The 21,042-nt window shown below is 43.3% G+C and overlaps 1 protein-coding gene across 1 annotated transcript in view; it reads left to right on the top strand.

The window, feature by feature from the left end:
* Nucleotides 1–19,482, top strand: part of Serpine2 (serpin family E member 2) — a 63,655-nt gene extending 44,173 nt beyond the window's left edge. The window contains exons 4-9 of the mRNA XM_028789442.1: nt 2,132–2,329; nt 10,854–11,052; nt 12,259–12,359; nt 14,216–14,302; nt 16,904–16,987; nt 18,719–19,482. Of these exons, the coding sequence (XP_028645275.1) occupies nt 2,132–2,329; nt 10,854–11,052; nt 12,259–12,359; nt 14,216–14,302; nt 16,904–16,987; nt 18,719–18,756 (707 nt within the window). The 3' untranslated portion in view covers nt 18,757–19,482. The remainder of the gene's footprint in view (nt 1–2,131; nt 2,330–10,853; nt 11,053–12,258; nt 12,360–14,215; nt 14,303–16,903; nt 16,988–18,718) is intronic.
* Nucleotides 19,483–21,042: the final 1,560 nt, after the last annotated feature.

A 21,042-nucleotide genomic window follows, 5' to 3' on the forward strand; every position in this document is an offset into this window, starting at 1 on the left:
TCGTAGAGTATTAAGATTCCTCACTCTTGAGCTTCATTCTAAGACACATGGAGTTCTCTGCTTAATTTAGACATCTGGCATCTTCGGAAGCTGTTGATTTTACTCTTATCATTTTACGTATTATAACTCGAATATATGTTATGTATTGATATATATACATGGACCAAAATCAAGTGAATTAAATTTTAATAGCTTTGGGTATAAGAAATCCCTGTTCGCCGGGCAGTGGTGGTGCACGCCTTTAATCCCAGCACTTGGGAGGCAGAGGCAGGCGGATTTCTGAGTTCGAGGCCAGCCTGGTCTACAAAGAGAGTTCCAGGACATCCAGGGCTACACAGAGAAACCCTGTCTCGAAAAACCAAAAAAAAAAAAAAAAAAAGAAAAGAAATCCCTGTTCAACACACACACACACACACCTTTAAACTTTCCAAGACCATGCAAAAAGGAACCTGGATTTCAAGCATGGATGGCTTTTGAAGGAAGGAACCCTCCAGCACTCTGAAGTGGGAAGAGCCTGTTTGTTCCTTCACTAATGATGCAATGAGGTGCAGCATCCTACATCCCAGCATCCCAGCAGGAGATCACTTGCCTTCAAAGTCATTTCCTATAGGCTAACCACATCTTTTCTATACTCTTGGAGCCTAGCTCAATGCCCCGCTCTTAAACGGTGACTTGGTATTCCATTGCAATTCTTGTTGGAGTCCTCAGGTGGCTTGTGAGGCCCAAGGATTGATTCCAAGCATTTCTGAACTCTAAGAAATGAAGTTTAACTCTGACATTTCACAAGCTAGAATGTTTACTTTGATGGAAACTTCATGAGCCTGTTGGCTTAAAAACAAAGAAAAGCCAAAACCACTTATCTCGTGAACACCTAGGGCCCTCGTCAGCAGCCACATGACAGTTGTCTGTAAAAACATCTAAAACAACTCCTAATTAAATATAGCTTATTCTAGATGCATGAACATTTTCTAAAACAAGAGACTTACAGAACTAGTTGTGAGTTCTTGAGCTGAAGTTTGGTAAACTTAACCAATCAGTAAAGGTCTTTTTTTTTTTTTAAGCGATTTTAAGTTGCAGTATATTTGAAAATTTTAAATTTGAATGAGAAAGAAATAGTCGAAAATGTGCCTTAGAAATCCAATTGAGAAGTAGTTCCAGTTGGTAGAGTGCTTGCTTAATCCAACTTCCAATGTCACATAAACTGGACATGGTGCCACACCCTGAAATCTCATCACTTAGGAGTTGGAGGCAAGGGTGTCAGAAGTTCAAGTATTCTCAGCTACATAGAGAGTTTGAGGCCAGCCTGGGCTACATGAGATCAGAATGTCTTATTTAAGTCTTGGAATACCCAAGATACAATTCACAGAGCACATGAAGCTCAAGAAGAAGGAAAACCAAAATATGGGTGCTTCAGTCCTTCTTAGAAGGGAGAACAAAATACTCAGGGGAGCAAATACAAAGACAAAATGTGGAGCAGAGACTGAAGGTAAGTCCATCCACCTGGGGATCCATCCCATATACAGTCACCAAACCCAGACACTATTGTGAATGCCAAGAAGTGTATGCTGACAGGAGCCTGATATAGCTGTCTCTTGAGAGGCTTTGCCAGAGCCTGATAAATACAGAGGCAGATGCTCACAGCCAACCATTGGACTGAGCACAGGGTCCCCAATGGAGGAGCTAGAGAAAGGACTGAAGGAGCTGAAAGGGTTTGCAACCCCATAGGAAGAACAATATCAACAAACCAGGGACTAAACCACCACCAAGGAGTACACATAGAGGGACCCATGGCTCCAGCTGCATATGTAGCAGAGGATGGCCTTTCAGGCATCGATGGGAGGAGAGGCCCTTCGTCCTGTTAAGGCTCGATCCCTCAGTGTAGGGAATTCGAGGACAGGAGGTGGGGGTGGGTGGGTGGATGGGGGAACACCCTCATAGAAGCAGGGGAAGGGGGATTGGATAGGGGGTTCCTTGGGGGTGGGGAACCAGGAAAGAGGATAACATTTGAAATATAAATAAAGAAAATCTCCAGTAAAAGAAAAAACTTTTTTTTCATTGTGTCTTTGCAGCTAGCTGCCTTTTGCTCTCAGTATGGCCTCCATTGCTGATATTTTCCCCTTGTTATTCACAGGCATGATTGACAACCTGCTTTCCCCAAATCTGATCGATAGTGCCCTTACCAGGCTGGTCCTCGTTAATGCAGTATATTTCAAGGGTTTGTGGAAATCCCGGTTTCAACCCGAGAGCACAAAGAAACGGACGTTCGTGGCAGGTGATGGGAAGTCCTACCAAGTACCCATGCTGGCCCAGCTCTCTGTGTTCCGCTCCGGTGAGTGCGGTTTGGGTGAAGTCTATTCTTGAATGTGCTAGTAGCTGAAAGGCAAGGTCTCTGGTGTATCATTGAGTTTGTTAGCCCACCCTGTGCTCCCCACGGGTTGCACATGTGCTCCTGCCCCAGAGCTATCTGGGTTTGAGAATGAAACACACACAAACACACACACACACACACCAGTTAATTTTAATATGCCTTGACTAGCTTAACGGCTAGGTACTTCTAATCCTTCCCAAACTAACAAACAATCCCCTCTGATATTCCAAAGTTAACATCCTTAAAATCTATATTTCATCTCTGCTATCCTTGACCCAATCAGGGAAGTGATCACTAGAGCCACTTGGATTCTTACACGGTTGGTCTGTCCTATGCCCCCTCAAGGTGATTCTGCTTCTTCCTCTTCTCCCCTCCCCGAAGCCTGGGGAATCCTAAAAGTCCCACCTATGTCTATCCTGCCCAGCCATTGGCTGCTGGCATCTTTATTTACCAATAGGAGCCAACTAGGGGGTCCCTCAGTGTCTTATGTACAGACACTCGTGTAAGCAGTTTTGGGAACCAAAATTAACATTATAACACAAGCAGCATTAGGCCAGACCCACTTCATTTGGATGCTCTTTACTCAAGAGCAGATCTTTGGGTGGGCTGAAGGGTGGGGGGAGTGGACGAGGGAGCGGGAGGCATGGCTCACACCTGGAATGCCAGAACTCCAGAGTGAGGTTTCTGGGAGGCAAGATTTCTTAAAACCATGTAAAAACATTATGTATTAATATGTCACCTGTGAAAGCTTCTGGCTTGAAAACATAGGATGAGAAGATTATTAACAAAATCAATACGTATGTATATTAAACATACAACGGATTCTATCAAGTTGCCGTTAGCAAACTTACATTGCCAAATAATTTTTTTTTTTACTTCTCACAGAAATAAGGAAGGCTAATAAAACCCTCTTATGGCTACTGCAGAGGATGGGCAGGCCCCTTGAGCATTACTGGTGGTGGGGACCTGTTATCTGAAGGACTTTCTCTGTGTCATTTCCCGGGAGCCCCACTCCAGAGAGCTGACTGCTGGAAGATAATCACACACTGGCAGATAAATAGAAGCCTGATACAAAGTTACATTCAGAGCCCTGGGTTCAGTATCATCAGATTTAACCTACTTCAGATGGAAAATACTAAAAAAAAAAAAAAAAGAAAGAAAAGTTGGCTGTACATCAAACATACACCGATTTTTTTTCTTGTCATTGTCCCTAAACAGTATAATGCAGTGGCAATCCACATTGCATCAAGTATTATGAGTAACAGACAATTTAAAATATTCAGTGGGATTGATACAGGCTACATGGAAAGACGACACTGAATGTTAGGGATGTTAGCATGCTAAATGCTGTAAATCCTGAGACATGACTGTGCTCTGGAACGCAGGTGGTAATTAGATTTAGAGCTACATAAATAGGAAGATTATGCAGTGTGTATCTGATTTCCGAAGGCAGGTTATAAAACAGCAGATGCTGATGAACCATGCTTACAGAAATACTTTCTGTACATTTGTCTATACAGTTATATCTTGGAGAATGGTTCAGTAAAATGTTCACAGTGGTAGGATTTCACACAGATTTCCATATTTAAAATGGAAGTGTCCTGAGTATGGATGCGTGTGTGTGTGTGTGTGTGTGCAGGTGTGCATCCTGTGGATGCCAGGGGAAGACATTGAGTTCTGCTCTGTAACTCTTACATTCTTTTTTTTTTTTTTGAGCCAGGGTCTTTCACTGAGCCTGGTGCCAACAGCCAAAATGCTCCAACAGTCTTCCCGTGCTCTCGTAGTTTTTATGTGGTTTCTGGAGATTAGAATGTAAGGCTCCTTGCTTACACAGCAAGCTTTCTTCCCCTCTCTCCAGCCCCTGAGTTTTCTTTTTAGTGAGTGTGTATCATCAGCCTTACAGATAGGAGAAAGAGTCCCCCATATGTACCATTCTTTCCATGGCGCAGATAACCATGACTGATTATCTTTTATAGTTCACATCATTAAAACATTCTTGATCCACCTTAAATCTCTTTCTTGTCTGTATGTCAGTCTTCAAGTCTCCAGTCTATACTGGACCCCTGGGTGCCAAATATTCCCTTTTATTTCTTTTTATCTTTTTAAAAAAGATTTGTCTTTTAATTCTGTGTGTGCAGGTGCCCACAATGGCCAAAAGAGGGCATTTGATACCCTGGAGCTGGAGTATCTGAATTCTCATCCTCTACAAGGACAGAGCACACTCTGAACCACTGGCCGTCTCTCCAGCCCCTAAATATGTCCTTATTCATATTCATCACCATTACACCCAGTTGACCATGGTGCCGGCTACCTGTGGTAAATGTTAAGTCATGGCTACTGAGTGTATTATCAGAACACTTTCCATCTCGTCAGTCAGCAGTCTTCTGGGAGCAAATTTTCCAAATATTACTATTCAATAACTGTTTATTGAAAAATACCATATACTTAAAACACCACAGGGAGTTCATCCCAAATGCCAGAGCATAGGAAGGTAGCGCCTTTTGCCTGAAAGTCATTCCAGTGATGCTGTCCTCCCTTTCCTGGGCTGTGCTGCTTGTGGACACCTCAATTCTTGCAGCACCCTAGTACATAGCCAGACAGAAGTGTTTTATTTTTAAATAAAATCTTTATGCAGTTGGCCTTCTATTAAAAACAAAACAGAAGATTAAAATACAGTGATTCTTTAGATGTTCCTCCGGGAGACTCAGACATGTACTTTTTTATAGGAATACAGTATGCTTTTCTTGACTGTATAGTCTCTTGTCAAAGAGAAACATTTAAGGGCATATACAGAGTTTGGAACTGATTTGTCCAAGGACATAACAGATGTTCACAGATGCATCTTTTTGTGGTGTGGGGGATCGAACCCAGGACCTTGGGCAGGCTAGAGAAAGGCTCTACTACTGAACGGCATCCTTGATATAAATTTTTTTGTCAGTTCAGATAAAGGGAGGAATAACAGAGGAGACATACACACACAGAGGGACAGGGAAGGAGAGAAAGGGGAGGGAGGGAGGTAGGGAGGGAGGGAAGGAGGGAGGGAGGGAGGAAAGGAAGATGTGGGAGGGGAGAATATGAGAATGAATATCTCCCTCTCCCTTCCCTTATTCCCTCTCCTTCTCCACCTCCTTCGCCTCAGTGTCTTCAGCTGAGGCTGCCTGATGGGGCTCCCTTTGTCCCTGGCTTCCTATGGGCGTGGCCAGTGTAGAAACAGCAGGTGACTAGTGAGAGAGAAGAGATGGCTGTGGCATTAACTTCCCAGTCTGTCCACACAATGACACCAAGGCTGCAGCTTTCTTACACTCCTGGGTCTCAGCTCCTCCTGGAGCCTGAGCGTGAGATCAGGTGCTCCTTACCTCTAGGTCACCCCCCTACAAGGCTGAGAATGGTGACCATCACCTATAACCGATCTGTAGCAGTTTCCCTGTGTTCTTCCCGTGCTTTATATAATGCCTTCATTAAGATCAGCTTAGATGACCCAGCCTGATGGCTTGTCTGCTTCAGGACCACTGTGACTGCTGTAGTGAGCTCAAGACAGACTGTGTAAGTATTCTTCTTACCTCTGTCCCATTTTGTTACAAGTCAGTACAATGGCAGCCTGGGCTCATCCTTCTTGCCCTCCTATCTGCCTGTCATTGGGTCTAGCTGGCATCCTGGCTTGGAGTCTGGCTTTTTTCTGGGTTGTGTGATGTGAGACTGTCATACATCCCCTAGTTTCACAGGTCACCACCACAGCAGCTTATCAGGATAAGATTGGCTTATATACACGGGCCTGTGAGGAGGGTCCAGCAGGCTTCAGTGGTTCAAGCAGGCATTTATTGGCATGACTGCAGACCTCTTAGCCTGTTGGCCATTTCAACCCATATATATTCACCTTCTGCCAACACTACCAGCTGGGACTTAAGAGGCTGCTGTGGTGGAACCCACATGACTCGCAGGGCCTGTTGGGTGTTTTCTGGGCCTCCGCCAAGTCTTGGCCCCCTTGCTCAAACACTGCCATTCAGAAAGGAATTGAGTTTACTTCTCTCTCAAGATGTTATTAGCCTCTCTGAGGAAACCCACTTGGCAACATCGAGGCAAGATGGTGGAAAATAAAGAGAGAAAGTAATACTTCTGGCTTGTGCCTCTTAAAGAATAAGCCTTCGAGGATAGACCTTTTATTATTATTATTAATTATTATTATTATTATTATTATTATTTATTTAGAAAAAGCTTTGAAGTGCTATTTAGTGGAAGGGCACTTCAAGCTCACTGCATAGGCAGCTGCCACATGTATAAAGCAGGAAGAAAATGGTTCCAATAACCCCACTTCCTAGGATAAAAACCTCTATTAAGTGCTAGGCATATAATTTTTTACCTATTCTATGAATATATGAAATGTATTTGAAGCCTTTTTTGCATGCATAGGATTACACTGCAGTGTTTATTTCGTAATCTGTGTGGTTCATTAGCTACTGTATCATGGAACATTTTTTTTCAACAATTTGTTAGGATTTACAAGACCAATTTTTAGCTGCGCATTATTTCATGGTATAAACTTACATAATATTTTCAGGTTAGTCAGTTGCTTCTTTCCTCTAATAAATAATCACTGAGTTCTCTTATGCATACATCTGTGAAGGCTTTGATCACTATTCCTACAGGAAATTTGCTTAAGTAGGAATTGCTAATCAAAGTTATTAAAAATGTTCAGCATAAATGCTTGAATTTATACCATAGAGACCTTACCCGTGGAAGTGGGGGCAGGGGATAACAAATAATCAGACTGCTATGTATGTATATGTGTGTACATTGTCATATTATGCAGGTACATCTGTGTCCCATGGTGTGTACAGAAGGCAGAAGTCCCCATTGGGTATATTCCTTAATCACTCTTCAACTTATTTTTTGAGACAAGGTCTCTCACTGCTGGTGCTCTCAGCTAGGTTGACTGGTCATTGACTCTCCAGGACCCGCCTCTTTCTGCTTCCCTAGAACTGGAATTACAAGTTTGTCATCCTCTCTGAGGTTTTCTATGGGTGCTGGTCATCATGCTTGTGTGACAGGCACTGTACCAGGGGAGATGCTTCCACGGTCCACCTATCTCCAGTTTCCTTCTTTCTCTGTTTCCAGCTCATATTCATCCACCTGTAATACGTCCCCTTTGGCTGTCTACTAAGTTGTAGTTCCCAAGAGTCTACTAAGAGTCTACTAAGTTGGACTCTGTCCTTGCCTGCCAAAATCTCCCAACACAGCACTTGTACTGGCTAACCCAGTTCCTTGGGCCTCGTTTCTTCCCCGTCAGCTGTCTTTCAGGCCTGCTTTGGACTCTAGTCTGTAATGTAGACAGCCATGTTTCCTCCCCGTCAGCTGTCTTCAGGCCTGCTTTGGACTCTAGTCTGTAATGTAGACAGCCAGGCTCAAGAGGATCTATTTGTTGTTTCCAAATACATTTTTCACTTTCTATTCAAGTGGGATGAGGAAATCCACTCAGCTGGTAACTAAAGGTCATTACAGGGACAGCCATCTATAATGCTTTCCTGAGAGTACGTATCTAATACATTCTCCTTGATTTTACAGACCATAAAGCATTGGTAGCATTCCAGTGAGTTCAGTTACATCCCTCCTTGTAGGACTTACCATGGGAATCAGAGTGTGACAAGGACCTTTCTAGAGTAAAAGCTCTTAAGCTAAATGGATCTTCTGCTAAAAGTATCCACATTTTTTCATACTTGACTCTTGACTAATTATATCTTTCATCTAAGAGAGAAGGCTTCCTGTTCCTTTTCTGAGTGAGGGGGCAGCTTCATCCTCACAGAAGAGCACAGTGCATTTTGCAAATGTTGGGTTTTAGGCACCTTAGGACATAACACTTTAAAAGAAATAGCTATGGGACATCCAGAGGCCAGTGCCCGTACCCTTTCCTGTGTGACTTGTCCTAACAGGGAGGTGTCACACCCACTGCCTCAGGTGTGGTTTCCTCTGGTAAGTCAGCTCTGTGCCTACACTCTGAGGAGTCACCAGTCCTTCATGAAGTAAGGCACCCAGGCATCCCCACATCCTCTGACAGAGGATCTCATGCTTGGGGTCAGTCTAGAATCGTGTTTCAAAAAAATGGTTTGATGTTTACAAAGCTGCTCCCATCAGTATGAAAGTTTGTGCTATGTGCCAACTTGTGCTGAGTGTGGTGTTTGTACACTGTCCTGCAGCATCTCACTAAAGTCATTGACTGAGTAAGCTATTCAGATTGGCTTTGAATCAGGGTTCTGTGACTCCAGCCTGTGTTCTCAGTCGTGTTTGCCCTCTGTAAAAGGCTGTGGGCGGGGCCGGAGGGAGGCAGTACTGTAGTCCTTGGGATAGAGAGCAGAGGTGTTCATCCATCTCCCACCAGCTCAAGATGACAAGTTCAGATTAGGTGTGGACAGATGCAGCCCACCTGTCAGTACTGGCCGCCCAGTACGGGGTCCAATGCAGAGGTAGCAAAAGGTCAAATGTCTAGTGAATGTGTGACTATACAGACCGGTTAACTGTGCTGGTTCTACTGGTCAGTAATGGTGTATCCAGTCAAGGCTGGATCAACCTGTGAACCTGCTTACCACCCCACCTCCCACCCACTCCAGTCTATTCACCCCGACATTCAAAGCTTCTATCCTCCTTAGCTGAATCATACACGCTTCTGCAGCAAGTGCTCTCTCAGGGTCTTCGTTCTCTGCCCCAGAGCAATAATTTAATAACTACTTCCTGCATTTTACAATTTCTAAAAAGTATCCCCATTAGAGCCAGAGACTTGATGTTTTCTTCGAGGATTAAAGGACTCATTAGGAAATGGGGTATTTTCCCACTTTCTCATTGATCTTTCCGTTTCTACTGAGACCGTTTTATCACTCAGTCTAAGAGTAAAGACCAAAGTATATTCACTTTGATTTTTTGGGTAAGTCCAGACCTGGAATCCAGACTGGTGTGAGCTCACAGCAATTCCGAGCTGAGTCAGATGGCACTGGATTCCTTGGCTGTCCTACAGCCCAGTGCGATCTGTGCTTGAGGAGAAGAGATTCCAGCAGTCCCTAGAAAACTGTACTATCTGATGGTAGCAGCTCTTCCAGCAGCTTCAGCTGCTGGCATTTTATAGCTGAAAGTGTTTGTGACAGAACAAGGCTTACTCTCTTTCTGTCTCTTGCTGTCCTTTTTTTTACCTACGGTCCTCCTTCTCTGGAGGTGTGGCCTGTCAAAAGTTTTTCACCTTGTGGTGGTGTACACCCTTAATCCCAGCACTCAGGAAGCAGAAGCAGGATCTCTGTGCATTCAAGGCCAACCTGTTCTACAGAGCGAGTTCCAGGATAGCCAGGGCTATTATACAGCAGAACATTGTCTCAAAAACAAACAAACAAGGCCATCCACCAAGAAAAATCCAGTAAAAATCATAAAAATTTACTCTGTCTTTTCTCTCTTTGTTGTACTTCAGGTAGAGGAGGAAGGGGGACCCCCATGGGCACCCTGATTACTACTGGATATTTTTTTTTCATGTGATTATCCCAGCAACCTTGTGAGCTCCATACTTTAATATCCCTATATCTCCATCTGTATGGAGAGATGGCACGGGGAGGCCACGGCACCTCCTCAAACTCATGGAATTCATCTTTAAAGGTTTAGTGCTGAACACATGCTTTAGAAATCCCGAATCACTTTAGAAATGCCAACAGGGCCTTTTGACTGTGCAGTTGTACTAGGCAGTTGCTGTCTCAGGCTGTTCTCTGTGGCTATGTGAGTTTCTTTTCTTGAGAATTTCTGACAAAGGCAGCTAAAGACAAGAAGGGTTTATTTTGGCTCACGGTTTGAGGATATAGTCCATTAAATCTATAGTTAATGGTAGCAGTGGTTTGAGATAGCAGGTCATACTGCATCTGCACTTGGGAAACAGATGAAGTCTGGTGCTCACCTAACTCCTTTTTTATTTTAAAACCAGTAACTATGCAGAATGATGAGCATGCTAATTGACTCTATGATAGAAATGTTTTTGCTGCGTGCCGTCATATTGTATACCTTAAATACAATACAATATATTTTTCTAAAACAAAGTAGAATGTCAAAAATAAAACAAAGCAAGACTCAAAAGTAGCTTTAATTTATTCTTTTACCCCGTATAAAGGTCAACTTCTTACAAAGCACTGTGCTGTGAGTACCTAACGATCTAATGGTTCTTACAAAGCACTGTGTGGTGTGGACCGAATGATCTAATGGTCTACTTACATTCTACTCAGCAGAATTAAAGTGAGCTTAGCGATGCCCAGAGGCGTTCTGTCTAGACTGAAGACAGAGAAATCTGTACCAGGGAAGAAAGGAGTCATTGTCCTTATCTTTGTCCTTCTGAGGGAGCTATTTGTAGCAAAGAGAACTTTGCAGGCTGAATTACTGTCTTTCTCCTACGGCTTCCCTGGTGACAGCCAGCCACTTGTCCCCTGTCTAGCAGTCATTAGACATACTCTAAATCTGCCTCTGGTTTCTTTAGGGTCTACCAGCACCCCGAACGGCTTGTGGTACAACTTCATTGAGCTGCCCTACCATGGTGAAAGCATCAGCATGCTGATCGCCCTGCCAACGGAGAGCTCCACCCCACTGTCTGCCATCATCCCTCACATCAGTACCAAGACCATCGATAGCTGGATGAATACCATGGTACCCAAGAGGATGCAGCTGGTCCTACCCAAGTGAGTGCCCCTTTCCTTAAAAAGAAAGGATGCTCTGCTCAGGGGGATAGCTGTCGTATTGTATACTAGAAGCAGGGTGCTAAGATGGTTTAGAAAGAACCAGGCTGTGTTTTCTGAAAGCTTTCTCTGAGACTCCGAGGTACCTGTTTGTGCTGAGACAATGAAGACACTAAAGGAGGGCAGGCAGCCCTGGCCTTAGAACCCCCATGAGTGCAAAGTCTTCATGACTCTGTGACAACTTCTGACATATCTCTTTCCACTGGAGAATTTTAAAATACATATCTTCATATGGTATGGATTAGAACACAGTAGTCGAACCAGAGAAGTAGCTTCACTGATCATCCCGGTACCCACTGGAAGCTGTTAGAGACCAAGGCCCATGAGGCTGTGTACCATCAATATTTAAGGCAGCTTTTTTTTATACCCCCAAAATAAATTATAGATGGAATTTCTGATGTTGTGACTTGACTAGAGACTGGAGCAAGGACAAACCCAGTTCTTCGTGCATCATAGTTTCTAACGGCTCAGAGGACACTTTTTCCAGTGTGTGGGGTTGGAATCTGTCTCCTTTCTGTGAACTTTGTATCACTGCCAGCTTTCCCACAATCCAGAGTGCGTATCCATAACTCAGTGGGATCAGAGACTCCTAATAACTTTTAAGTCTTGAGTGGTCAGTGTAGTTCATCTACAGGTATCAGAAGTCCTCCTCCTGAGGGGGCTGAAGAGGTGGCTCCGTGATTAAGAGTGCTCACTGCTCTTGCAGGGGACCTGGATGCTGTCTCTATCACCCACGTGTTGGCACACAACCATCTATAACTCCAGTTCCAGGGGATCTCATGCTCTTTTCTGGCTTCCTTGAGGCCAGATGTACATGCACATGTGTGCATATAGGAAAAATACTTATACATCTAAAAGATAAAGACATCTTAAATGCATCCTAACACACTCTTCTAGAAAGCCACTGAATAATGTTTAACTAAATATCTGGTATGGACTGCCTGTCAAACCTGGATGGCCATGGCCATTGTGAGTGAGTAGAGAGTGTGTTGTCTACTTACCTGGCATTTAAATGTTAGGTGGTCGCAGTTCAGAGTGATGACAAGGTCTTACTTAAAGAATCTATTTCAAACCATGCACTGATTTTGTCAGGTTTGAATCACTCACAGCATATTTTAATCCTCTCCTACGTTTTCCACTTTCCTGTAGGTTCACAGCTGTGGCGCAAACAGATCTGAAGGAACCACTGAAAGCCCTTGGTGTCACTGAGATGTTTGAGCCATCAAAGGCAAACTTTGCAAAAATAACAAGTAAGTCAAGTTTAAGACATAAACCTTAAGACAATGTTACAAGTCCTTCTTTGCTCAAAAGACAAAATAGCAAAATCAGGAGTGTGTTGGCCTAATGCTGTGTAAATTTTAGTTTGATGCATTGCCGAAGGAAGGTGTTGAGTGTCAGCAGCTCAGTTAGCGTTCATCTCCTGCATCACATGTGAGGCCTGAAGGACCACAAGGACTTCTGTATTGCCTCTTACCCAAACACTTGGCTTTTTTACCTTCCTTGATGCTGGGACTTGAACCCACATCTGTGTGCTTGCTAGACAAGTGCTCTACTGCTGAAGCACTTGGTAACCCCAGAATTTGCCTCTTAATTAGGACTTCATAGTTCTCTATTTTTGAATACAAATTTTTCCATTGAATTTGAAAAAAAAAAAAACTAAAAGATTTTTGAATTCTCAAACATTTAGCTTACCTCCACGGAGCTGCTGTAGGCTTGCTTTGCTTCCAGAAATGTATTTTGCCATTTGTCTGAAGTAACGAATTCAATGCGTCTGATTGAGACTGTCCTTCACCCAAGCAGCTGTACATAACGCACACCTAGCATCGTCTGTCTGTATTTGCCATTCAATGTAACTCTGCCTGGGATTGTTTGGATGGGCCAGGTCTCTGACTTCTGTCTACTTTTAGAACACAGTTTCCAATGACGAGCTATAGCTTGGACATGCAAGGTACTCCAGTGTATATTTTAACCCTGGAGTGGTAGAGAGTCAGTTTTATTACCAACCCCAGTTGTATGCTCAAGAGTATCTGAATATCTCCTGTGGGAGAAGCACCTGCCCCCTCACCCCTAGCCCACCCTCACACCTTTGCTGGAACTGGAGCTCCACTGATTCATCTTCCCATCCTCTTTCCATTCCTGGTCCCCAGCCCAGCACATTAGCATAACCTGTTAGAAATGCGTATCTTGGTTTGGATCCAGACCCCCTGAACCACACCTTTATTTTAATGGGATCCTTGGCCTAATAAAGTTTGAGAAACCTGTTATAGTCTGAATACTAAATAGGAGGGCCATACTCCTTAATACTAAATAGGAATCTTCTTGAGCTGTTTGCTTTAACCTTGTAGGTGACCCGAGCCGTATAACCATGCACCTGGTCTCAGCTAGCCATATTAGAGCTGGCTATTTGTGCAGACAATGCAAAGTCAGGTGGCATTAAAAAAAAAAAGTTCTTTTGTTCTCTTTACCCAGACCCATGTCCCATCAGACTCATGCTGATGAGAGTTGGTGTCCTCTTGGGTAGTAGTAGCCCTGGGATTTGTTTGGTTGCTTTTGGAACTGAATTCACTGGAGCGGTTCTGTGCCTGGCCCTTCCTGGGAGTTCCCTTCTGATATTGCTGTGCTGTCAGATAGCGTAACTGGGGCTATGAAAGCTAGCTAGCACTTCCTGCACCTAACCAACCATATGACTAGGGACAGATTTCTTAACCTCGTGAGTCTCAGTTTCCCCCATCTGAAACCCTCTCTGGGATAGACTGTCTAATTGGATAATATTATTGTCTTTCTTCTTCTGGAAAAAAATGGCATCTTTACAGATCTCTGTTCTTTTCATCTTTAAAATAAAATTAATAGTCATCTGAGTTGAGGTGACTAGAGGCGCTAAAACATTTAGGGTCTGGGAATCCATCCCAGAAGTAACAATTGCAAATCATTTAGCAGAAATTGAAATCTGCAAGTGACAGCCAGCCACGGCCCTCAGTCTTCAGGACTGTCGAGTTACTTCTGACCCTTTGCATAAACTGGGATTTCATGGCTTTGAGGTTCCTCGTGATAACCTTAGATGGCACGCTCACCAAAGATGTGCTGATTTTGTGTTTTCTGGGAACAGGGTCAGAGAGCCTTCATGTCTCTCACATCTTGCAAAAAGCAAAAATTGAAGTCAGCGAAGACGGAACCAAAGCTTCGGCAGCGACAAGTAAGTGCTGGGTCACATGGCAAGGCCACGTCTAATAGGAAAGCAGACATTCACCCTTCAGCTAAGCAGATTTCTAGGGAGCCTTGCTCCTTGCTGAGCACTGGGGAGGTAGGAAGCTGCCCCTTGGGAGACAGTAGTGAGTATGGGTTCATGATGATGGTGGTGGTGAGGAGGAAGAAAAGGAGGAGGAGCAAGAGGAGGGAGGAAGAGGCCTTGGCAGACAGCAGTGAATATGGGCAAACAAAGTATTTGATGATGATGGTGGTGGTGATGACGACAACGACAATGTTGATATCGGATATAGCTCAGTGGTAGAATACTTGCCTCTCATACACAAGGCCATGGGTTTGAACACTTAACACTAAGAAAACATAAATCATGTTAGTGTAGAAATTTCATCTAGGAAGGGAGTCACCATCCCCCTAGAAAGAGCTAGCCGTATGTTACATCAGCCATGCAGGCCTCACTGTCTTCAGCCCAACTCCTCAAGTCTGTAAATATAGTAAGAAAGCAACCAGAGGTGCGCAACTGAGTGGGTACGGCTCACCCAGTCTTCCAATGCAGGTTTATCAAACCAGGGGTTGGCAGTGTAGACCTAGCCCGAGTACCGTTGTATGCTGGTCCCTGCTCTCAGCAGGATAAAGCACATCTGGCTACTTTACTGGCTGGAAAGGCTCATCTTTAGATTGAAACAAAATAGCAAGTCCAGGAGCATAGCTCCTCCAGGCTCCGCAGGACAGTGTGAAGCATCAGCATTGTCTACAGGACTGCCCTGGGATTGCTGGGCAGCCATCTTGGACACTACAACATCTGCATCTGTCCTCTTGGCAGATTATAAGGAAGGAAGACCTCAGCTTGTCTCCACCAGCACCAGCGGTCCCATAACTCATCCATGTAATGAGCTAAGGAGATTGGACTGTGAGATTGTAAACTCACAGGCTAGCTTCACTAAACATCCTGCTGGATGGTTACTCTTTCTAGTCATGAAACAAAGTTACCATTTATTCTATAAAGTCAGCACCTCATTACCTCCGGAATAAATGCTTATTTTTTTTCTATAGCACTTAACATAAAGACCTAGAGTACCAGTTTTGATATTTAAAAAAAAAAAACCCTTTGTCTTCTCTAGGTAAAAGCTACATGTTAAATTTGACAAAAATGATTTGTCCGTCTTGGTAACTACCCTTCCAGTCGGGACCAGCTGCATGATTTGTAGAGGAACCCTGTGAGAATGGGAATATAGACTCCTTTGTTCTAAATTGTACTAAAGATTTCACGACCACTATAGCAGAATGCTAGACCAAATCTGGGTCTCTGTGTCAGCACTCTGTGGCTGCTGAGTTAGTCAACTCAGGCTCCCCTAACGATGACAGAGACCAGAGAACTTTAGCAACAGATGTTTATTTTCCAAACAGTTCTTGAGGCCAGACGTCTGGGGTGCCAGCAGGTTTAGCTTCTCTTGAGGTCTTTGTGCTCATGAGACTTGTGTGCTCATGTGATTTTTGTCTTGTCCCTGGAGACCCTCCCCATCTTAGTAAGGATATCAGTTCCCATCTTAGTAAGGATATCAGTCCTGTTGGGACCTAGAGCCTCACCTCTAGGTCCTTCTGTGTCCTTAAGAGCCTCTGTGAAGAGCCTGCCTCCATGTGTAATCATATTAGGAGCTTAGTGCCTCAGTGTAGGAATGGTAGAGAGATACCAATCTATTCTGCATGTAATTATAATTCTGGGTGAAGCAGTTTGCCCGGCATAACTTTTGAGTATTCCTTTTCTAAGAGCAAGCCACATCATTCATGCCTTTCAGAAATTTGAGCAAAGTACTGAGCCAGCATACCAGATACTGGTAGTTATACTACCCTTCTCTCGTTCTTTAGCCTTACCACGGTCTTGTTAAATGGAGCCAGCCATTGGTCAAAGTAGGCAAGTCTAGGACATACATATCTAAAGGACCTTTCTTTCAGGCTAGGGTGTAGTTCAGTAGCAAATGCCATGCTTAGCGGTCACATTATCCTGGCTTTTATCCCCAGTATTACAAGAGTGACAAAAACTTGTTTTCTAAGTCAGATATCTGCAGCTGATGAGTTGAGCGGTGGTTTGATATAGCAGGTGCAGATGAGCCGTCTGTGTTGCTGTCACAAAGGGCATCTAAATGACGTACCAAAGGAGAAGGCCCAGAACCAACAGTTAAGCATTCTGAGCTGGCCTTTGATATGCAGAAAGGATGTGGGTAGGTTAAAGAGGTCCAGAGGCTTTATCAGCACAGCAGATGGTGTGAGTAAAAATAGCTTATAATAACAGCAAATATTCTCTGGATGCTCATTTGGTGGCAGTCTCTGTCCCAAGAGCTATAGTGTGTTTGTCATTCAGTCCCTGTAAATCTATGAGAGCTACGTGCATTTATTGTGATGATGGGGCTTTTACAGAATAAGCCAGACAGTCACTGAGAAGGCCAGCCCAGTAAATAAATGGTGGTCATTGAGACCATTATAGCATGCCAACTTATGAGACAAAGCAAACGTATGCTCAGACACCAACGTCTGGGTGTCCAGTCACTGCTCTGGTACTTAGTGGGTAACATATTACTTCTTCTTCTTCCCATAGCTGCAATCCTAATTGCAAGGTCATCGCCTCCCTGGTTTATAGTAGACAGGCCTTTCCTGTTTTCCATCCGACACAATCCCACAGGTGAGTAGCTCTTCTGTTTCATCGCTGGCTGTTTGTGTGCAGAAAGGTCTATTGCAGCTATAGTAGCACCCCATCAGTGTGGCCCTTAATCTGTTTCCATTGTGTCATCTATAGGAGACACTATGGATACTATAACACACACACACACACACACACACACTTTAAAAAGAAAGGAAAATGTAGTCTGTGTTACAGAGTTTGGTGAGATCTCTTAACTGTTGCCCAGATTGTAGATTTGGAAGAAGGTAGTGGTTTTTAACATATACAAAGGTGCAGGATATCCTTTGAAACTCTTGAGATCTATTGAATGTTTTCATAATTTTAAAAACATATCAAAAGGTAGTGGTTTTTAACATATACAAAGGTGCAGCATACCCTTTGAAACTCTTGAGATCTATTGAATTTTTTCATACTTTTAAAAACATATCAAATATTATAACAAACTCTGTGTCTTCAGCTTCTTTGAAGTCCTTTGGATATAATGCCTTAGGGATTGTCCATTCAAAATAGCTGAGCTCCAAAGCTTATAAGCTAAATTGGGCTCTGATCTTTACTGTGTGTGTGTGTATGTATGTAGTGTGTGGATGCTATGTGTGTATGTGTGTGGGGTGTGTGATGAGTAAGTGGGGATAGCTGTATGGGTACATGTGCACATATATTATTCATGTGTGAGGAACAGAGGTCAAATTTGTTTGTCATTCCTTAGGTGCCATCTGTCCTGGGTGTGTTGAGATAGGGATCTGGGACTTGAAGATTAAGCTAGGCTGGCTGGCTAGCCAGCCCCAGAAACTCATTCTGTCTCTGTGAGATTATAAGCTATAAGTACGCATCACCACATTTGTCTTTTTCTGTGGGTGCTGGGGATTGAACCCAGATCCTCATGTTTACACGGCAAACACTTCACTGACTTTGCTGTCTCATCAACCCGCTAAAGTCATCTTTTAAAAATAACTGATCAAAATATATTGTATGAAAATTGTTCTTAATTAAATGATAATATTTTTAAAAGATAAATAACTTAAAAAAAAATAAGGCTAGTAAGGCTGGATACATGGCTCAGCAGTTAAGAGTGCTTATTGCCCTTGCAGAGGCCCTGGGTTCTGTCCCTAGTGCCCATGTCAGCTTACGACTGCATGCCACTCTAGTTCTAGGTGATCTGATGCCCTTTGGCTTCTGCAGGTACCCACATACATTCAGTGCACATAAACTCACACAGATACACACACACATAACCAGAATAGATCTTTTTTAAAGTAAGATAAGGATAGTAACGTATAAGCCTGCCTTTATGGAAAGGTTGGCTTCACATCCATGCGCTGTGGGTGTGGCATGCATGGTCTCTTTTGCTGTTATTTTAATCAGAAGGTATAGTTCCTTATTCTTTTATCTCATGTTTGATATGTCCTCATTAATGTATCAGCACTGATAAGTCCAGTACTGGAGCTTGTAGCTGCTTAACCTACACTCTATGAAAATGACACATAATTAAAATGTCAACGTCTTAGTCACACTGCCCTCAACTCAGCCCTGCATTTGAGCAGTGCTTATGTCATATATCACATGCACAGTGAAGGCGGAGACTATTTCTGCCTTTGGAAAAAGTTCTACGGAATGGCACAGCTGAGCAAGAGGTTGGCCATGGCTCCTTCTCACCCCAGCATGCAGGAACCTCCATCTTACACCATGAATTCATTTTATGATGTCAGACATTATCTCTCTCTAACCCACTAGGTGCCATCTTGTTCCTGGGGCAGGTGAACAAGCCCTGAAGGACGGACAAAAGAAAGCCACACAAAGCCAAGATGACTTTGCTCTGAAGAAAGACTCCCTTCCCTACATCTTTCATAGTTCTGTTAAATATTTTTATACACTGCTTTCTTTTTTGAAACTGGTTCATAGTGACAGTTAAGTGATGCAAGTGTTTCTGGCCGGGGCTGTGTCAGAAGAAAGGGCTGGATGGCTGGGCTACTGTACTGAAGAATGAACAGGCAGGTTTCACCATGTCTAGAAGATTTCTTTAAACTACTGATCAGTTACCTAGGTTAACAACACTCTCGAGTATTTGCTGTCTGTCAGGTTCAGCATTTTTGTTTCGTTCTTGTTTATATATGTGACTTTCTGGGAGAGTTTTAATCAGTGTGACAGGAGGGGAAAAAAAGACATTTTATAGTAGTTTTTATGTTTTTATGGAAAACAATATCATTTGCCTTTTTAATTCTTTTTCCTCTCACTTCCACCCAAAGGCTTGAAGGTGGTAAGGGGTGGAGCTAGCACAAGCCGTAGCCTCTTCGTGTGTTGTTTCTGTTGCTGTTGCTATTGTTTTATATACTGCATGTGTTCACTAAAATAAAGTTGGAAAACTAACGTCTCGTTGGACACAATTTGCTGTCCAGCCAGGTGCCTGTCACTACTGGTCTATACTCTTTGGATTGGCATTTTTGTATTTTGTATAAAGTAAAAAGAAATAAAGTGTTCCAAGTAGTAAAAATTTAAAAGAGGCCATTTCTCGGTTTGAAGAAAATGATTAAAAAAAAAAAAAAAACCACAGTCATTTCAAAACCTTACCTCAGCCTCTTCTGGTAAGATGCCTTTCTACTTAGGCAGCTTACAAGAGCTTCAAAGCCCCTGAACCTTTCTGTTCTTTTTCTTGCAACCTGGCAAGCAGTCACCGTTCCTTGTCTCGAGACTTCTCCATTTATAGAGCTTTTCCAGCAGCGACTGTTACAGTAATCCCAGCTCTCCTCTCAGCTGCGGTTCACTTGAGCAGTAGCTAAGGATTCTCCACAGACTTTATTCTTTATAAAGTACAGAAAGAAATTCCTGGAGACTTCTGTATCTTGAAAAATCTAAGTCGCGGTAAATGTTTTGGTTTTTGGCGACCGGCTCTTTGAATTCATGATTTTCTGTTTCATTCAGGGGGATAATTTTTCACCTGGAATTTAAACATCACATTTATGTGACCATGGACAGGGCATTTTAAAATGAGGTTCTGACTTGTGTAGCCTGTCATCAGAAGAGTTGACAACTTTGGAGCAGTGAGATAGCTTAGCAGGTAAAGGAACTTGCTGCCAAGGCTGATGACCTGAGTTCGATCTCCAGGACCCACATGGTAGAAAGAGAACTGACTCCCACAGGTTTTTCTCTGGCCTTCACATGCATGCACATGCACACGCGAGCGCGCACACACAAACATACACACACACGCACACCAAATGTAATTTTAAAAATTTAAGACTATTTAAAGTTCTTCTTGTCAAAACTTAAGAATGTATTTTTTTAAGCCCAGAAGCTTCACGTCCTTACGCTACATCAAGATGTCAGTCGTCTTCAGCACTATTTGATGATGTTGTTCACAATAATCATTACTTATAAACATAGTAGACCATGTTGTTTGCAGCTACTTAATTGTGTATATTTACAGCCACAGAGGAAAGGGAAGTCAATGCAAAACCCAATTCTGAATAGTTCATACATTCTACCAAATGTGCTCCTTGTTAGTAATGCCTACTAAAGCCAGTCCTAATGTGTTTCATTCCACCCTGAGTCATTAATACGTTATGAATTACTTAGAACTATAGCACCAGTGCCAGTGGAATGAAGTTGTGTACTGTCTTCCTCTGTGTGTCATTTGCTCATGTGCTGTATTGTTTGGAGCATTCTGGGTAAAGAACTAGTATGCTACAGGGAGAGACATAGGAGAGGGGATTTGTTTACAGGAATCGTCTCCTATGACTATGGATACTAAGAAGCCTGCAGTATACCATCTGAAGATGGAGAACCAAAGAAGGTGACAACACATCCCAATCCAAATCCTAAGGTCCAAGGTGGAGAAACCATGATGTAACTCTATCAGAGACAAGAGCTTGTGAACCTGGGGCTCGGATGTCCAGTCAAAAGATGAGTGTCCCACCTCCAGAAGAGAGGAAATGTTGCCTCTCCTGTATTGTCCTAGCTTAGCTTACTCTCAATGGATGGGATAATGCCATCCCCATCCCCATCCCCATCCCCATCCCCATCCCCACCCCCACCCCCATCCCCATCCCCATCCCAGCCCC

The sequence above is a fragment of the Grammomys surdaster genome, unplaced genomic scaffold (assembly GCF_004785775.1).
Source record: "Grammomys surdaster isolate TR1022 unplaced genomic scaffold, NIH_TR_1.0 125833, whole genome shotgun sequence".
NCBI classification, from domain to species: Eukaryota; Metazoa; Chordata; class Mammalia; order Rodentia; family Muridae; genus Grammomys; species Grammomys surdaster.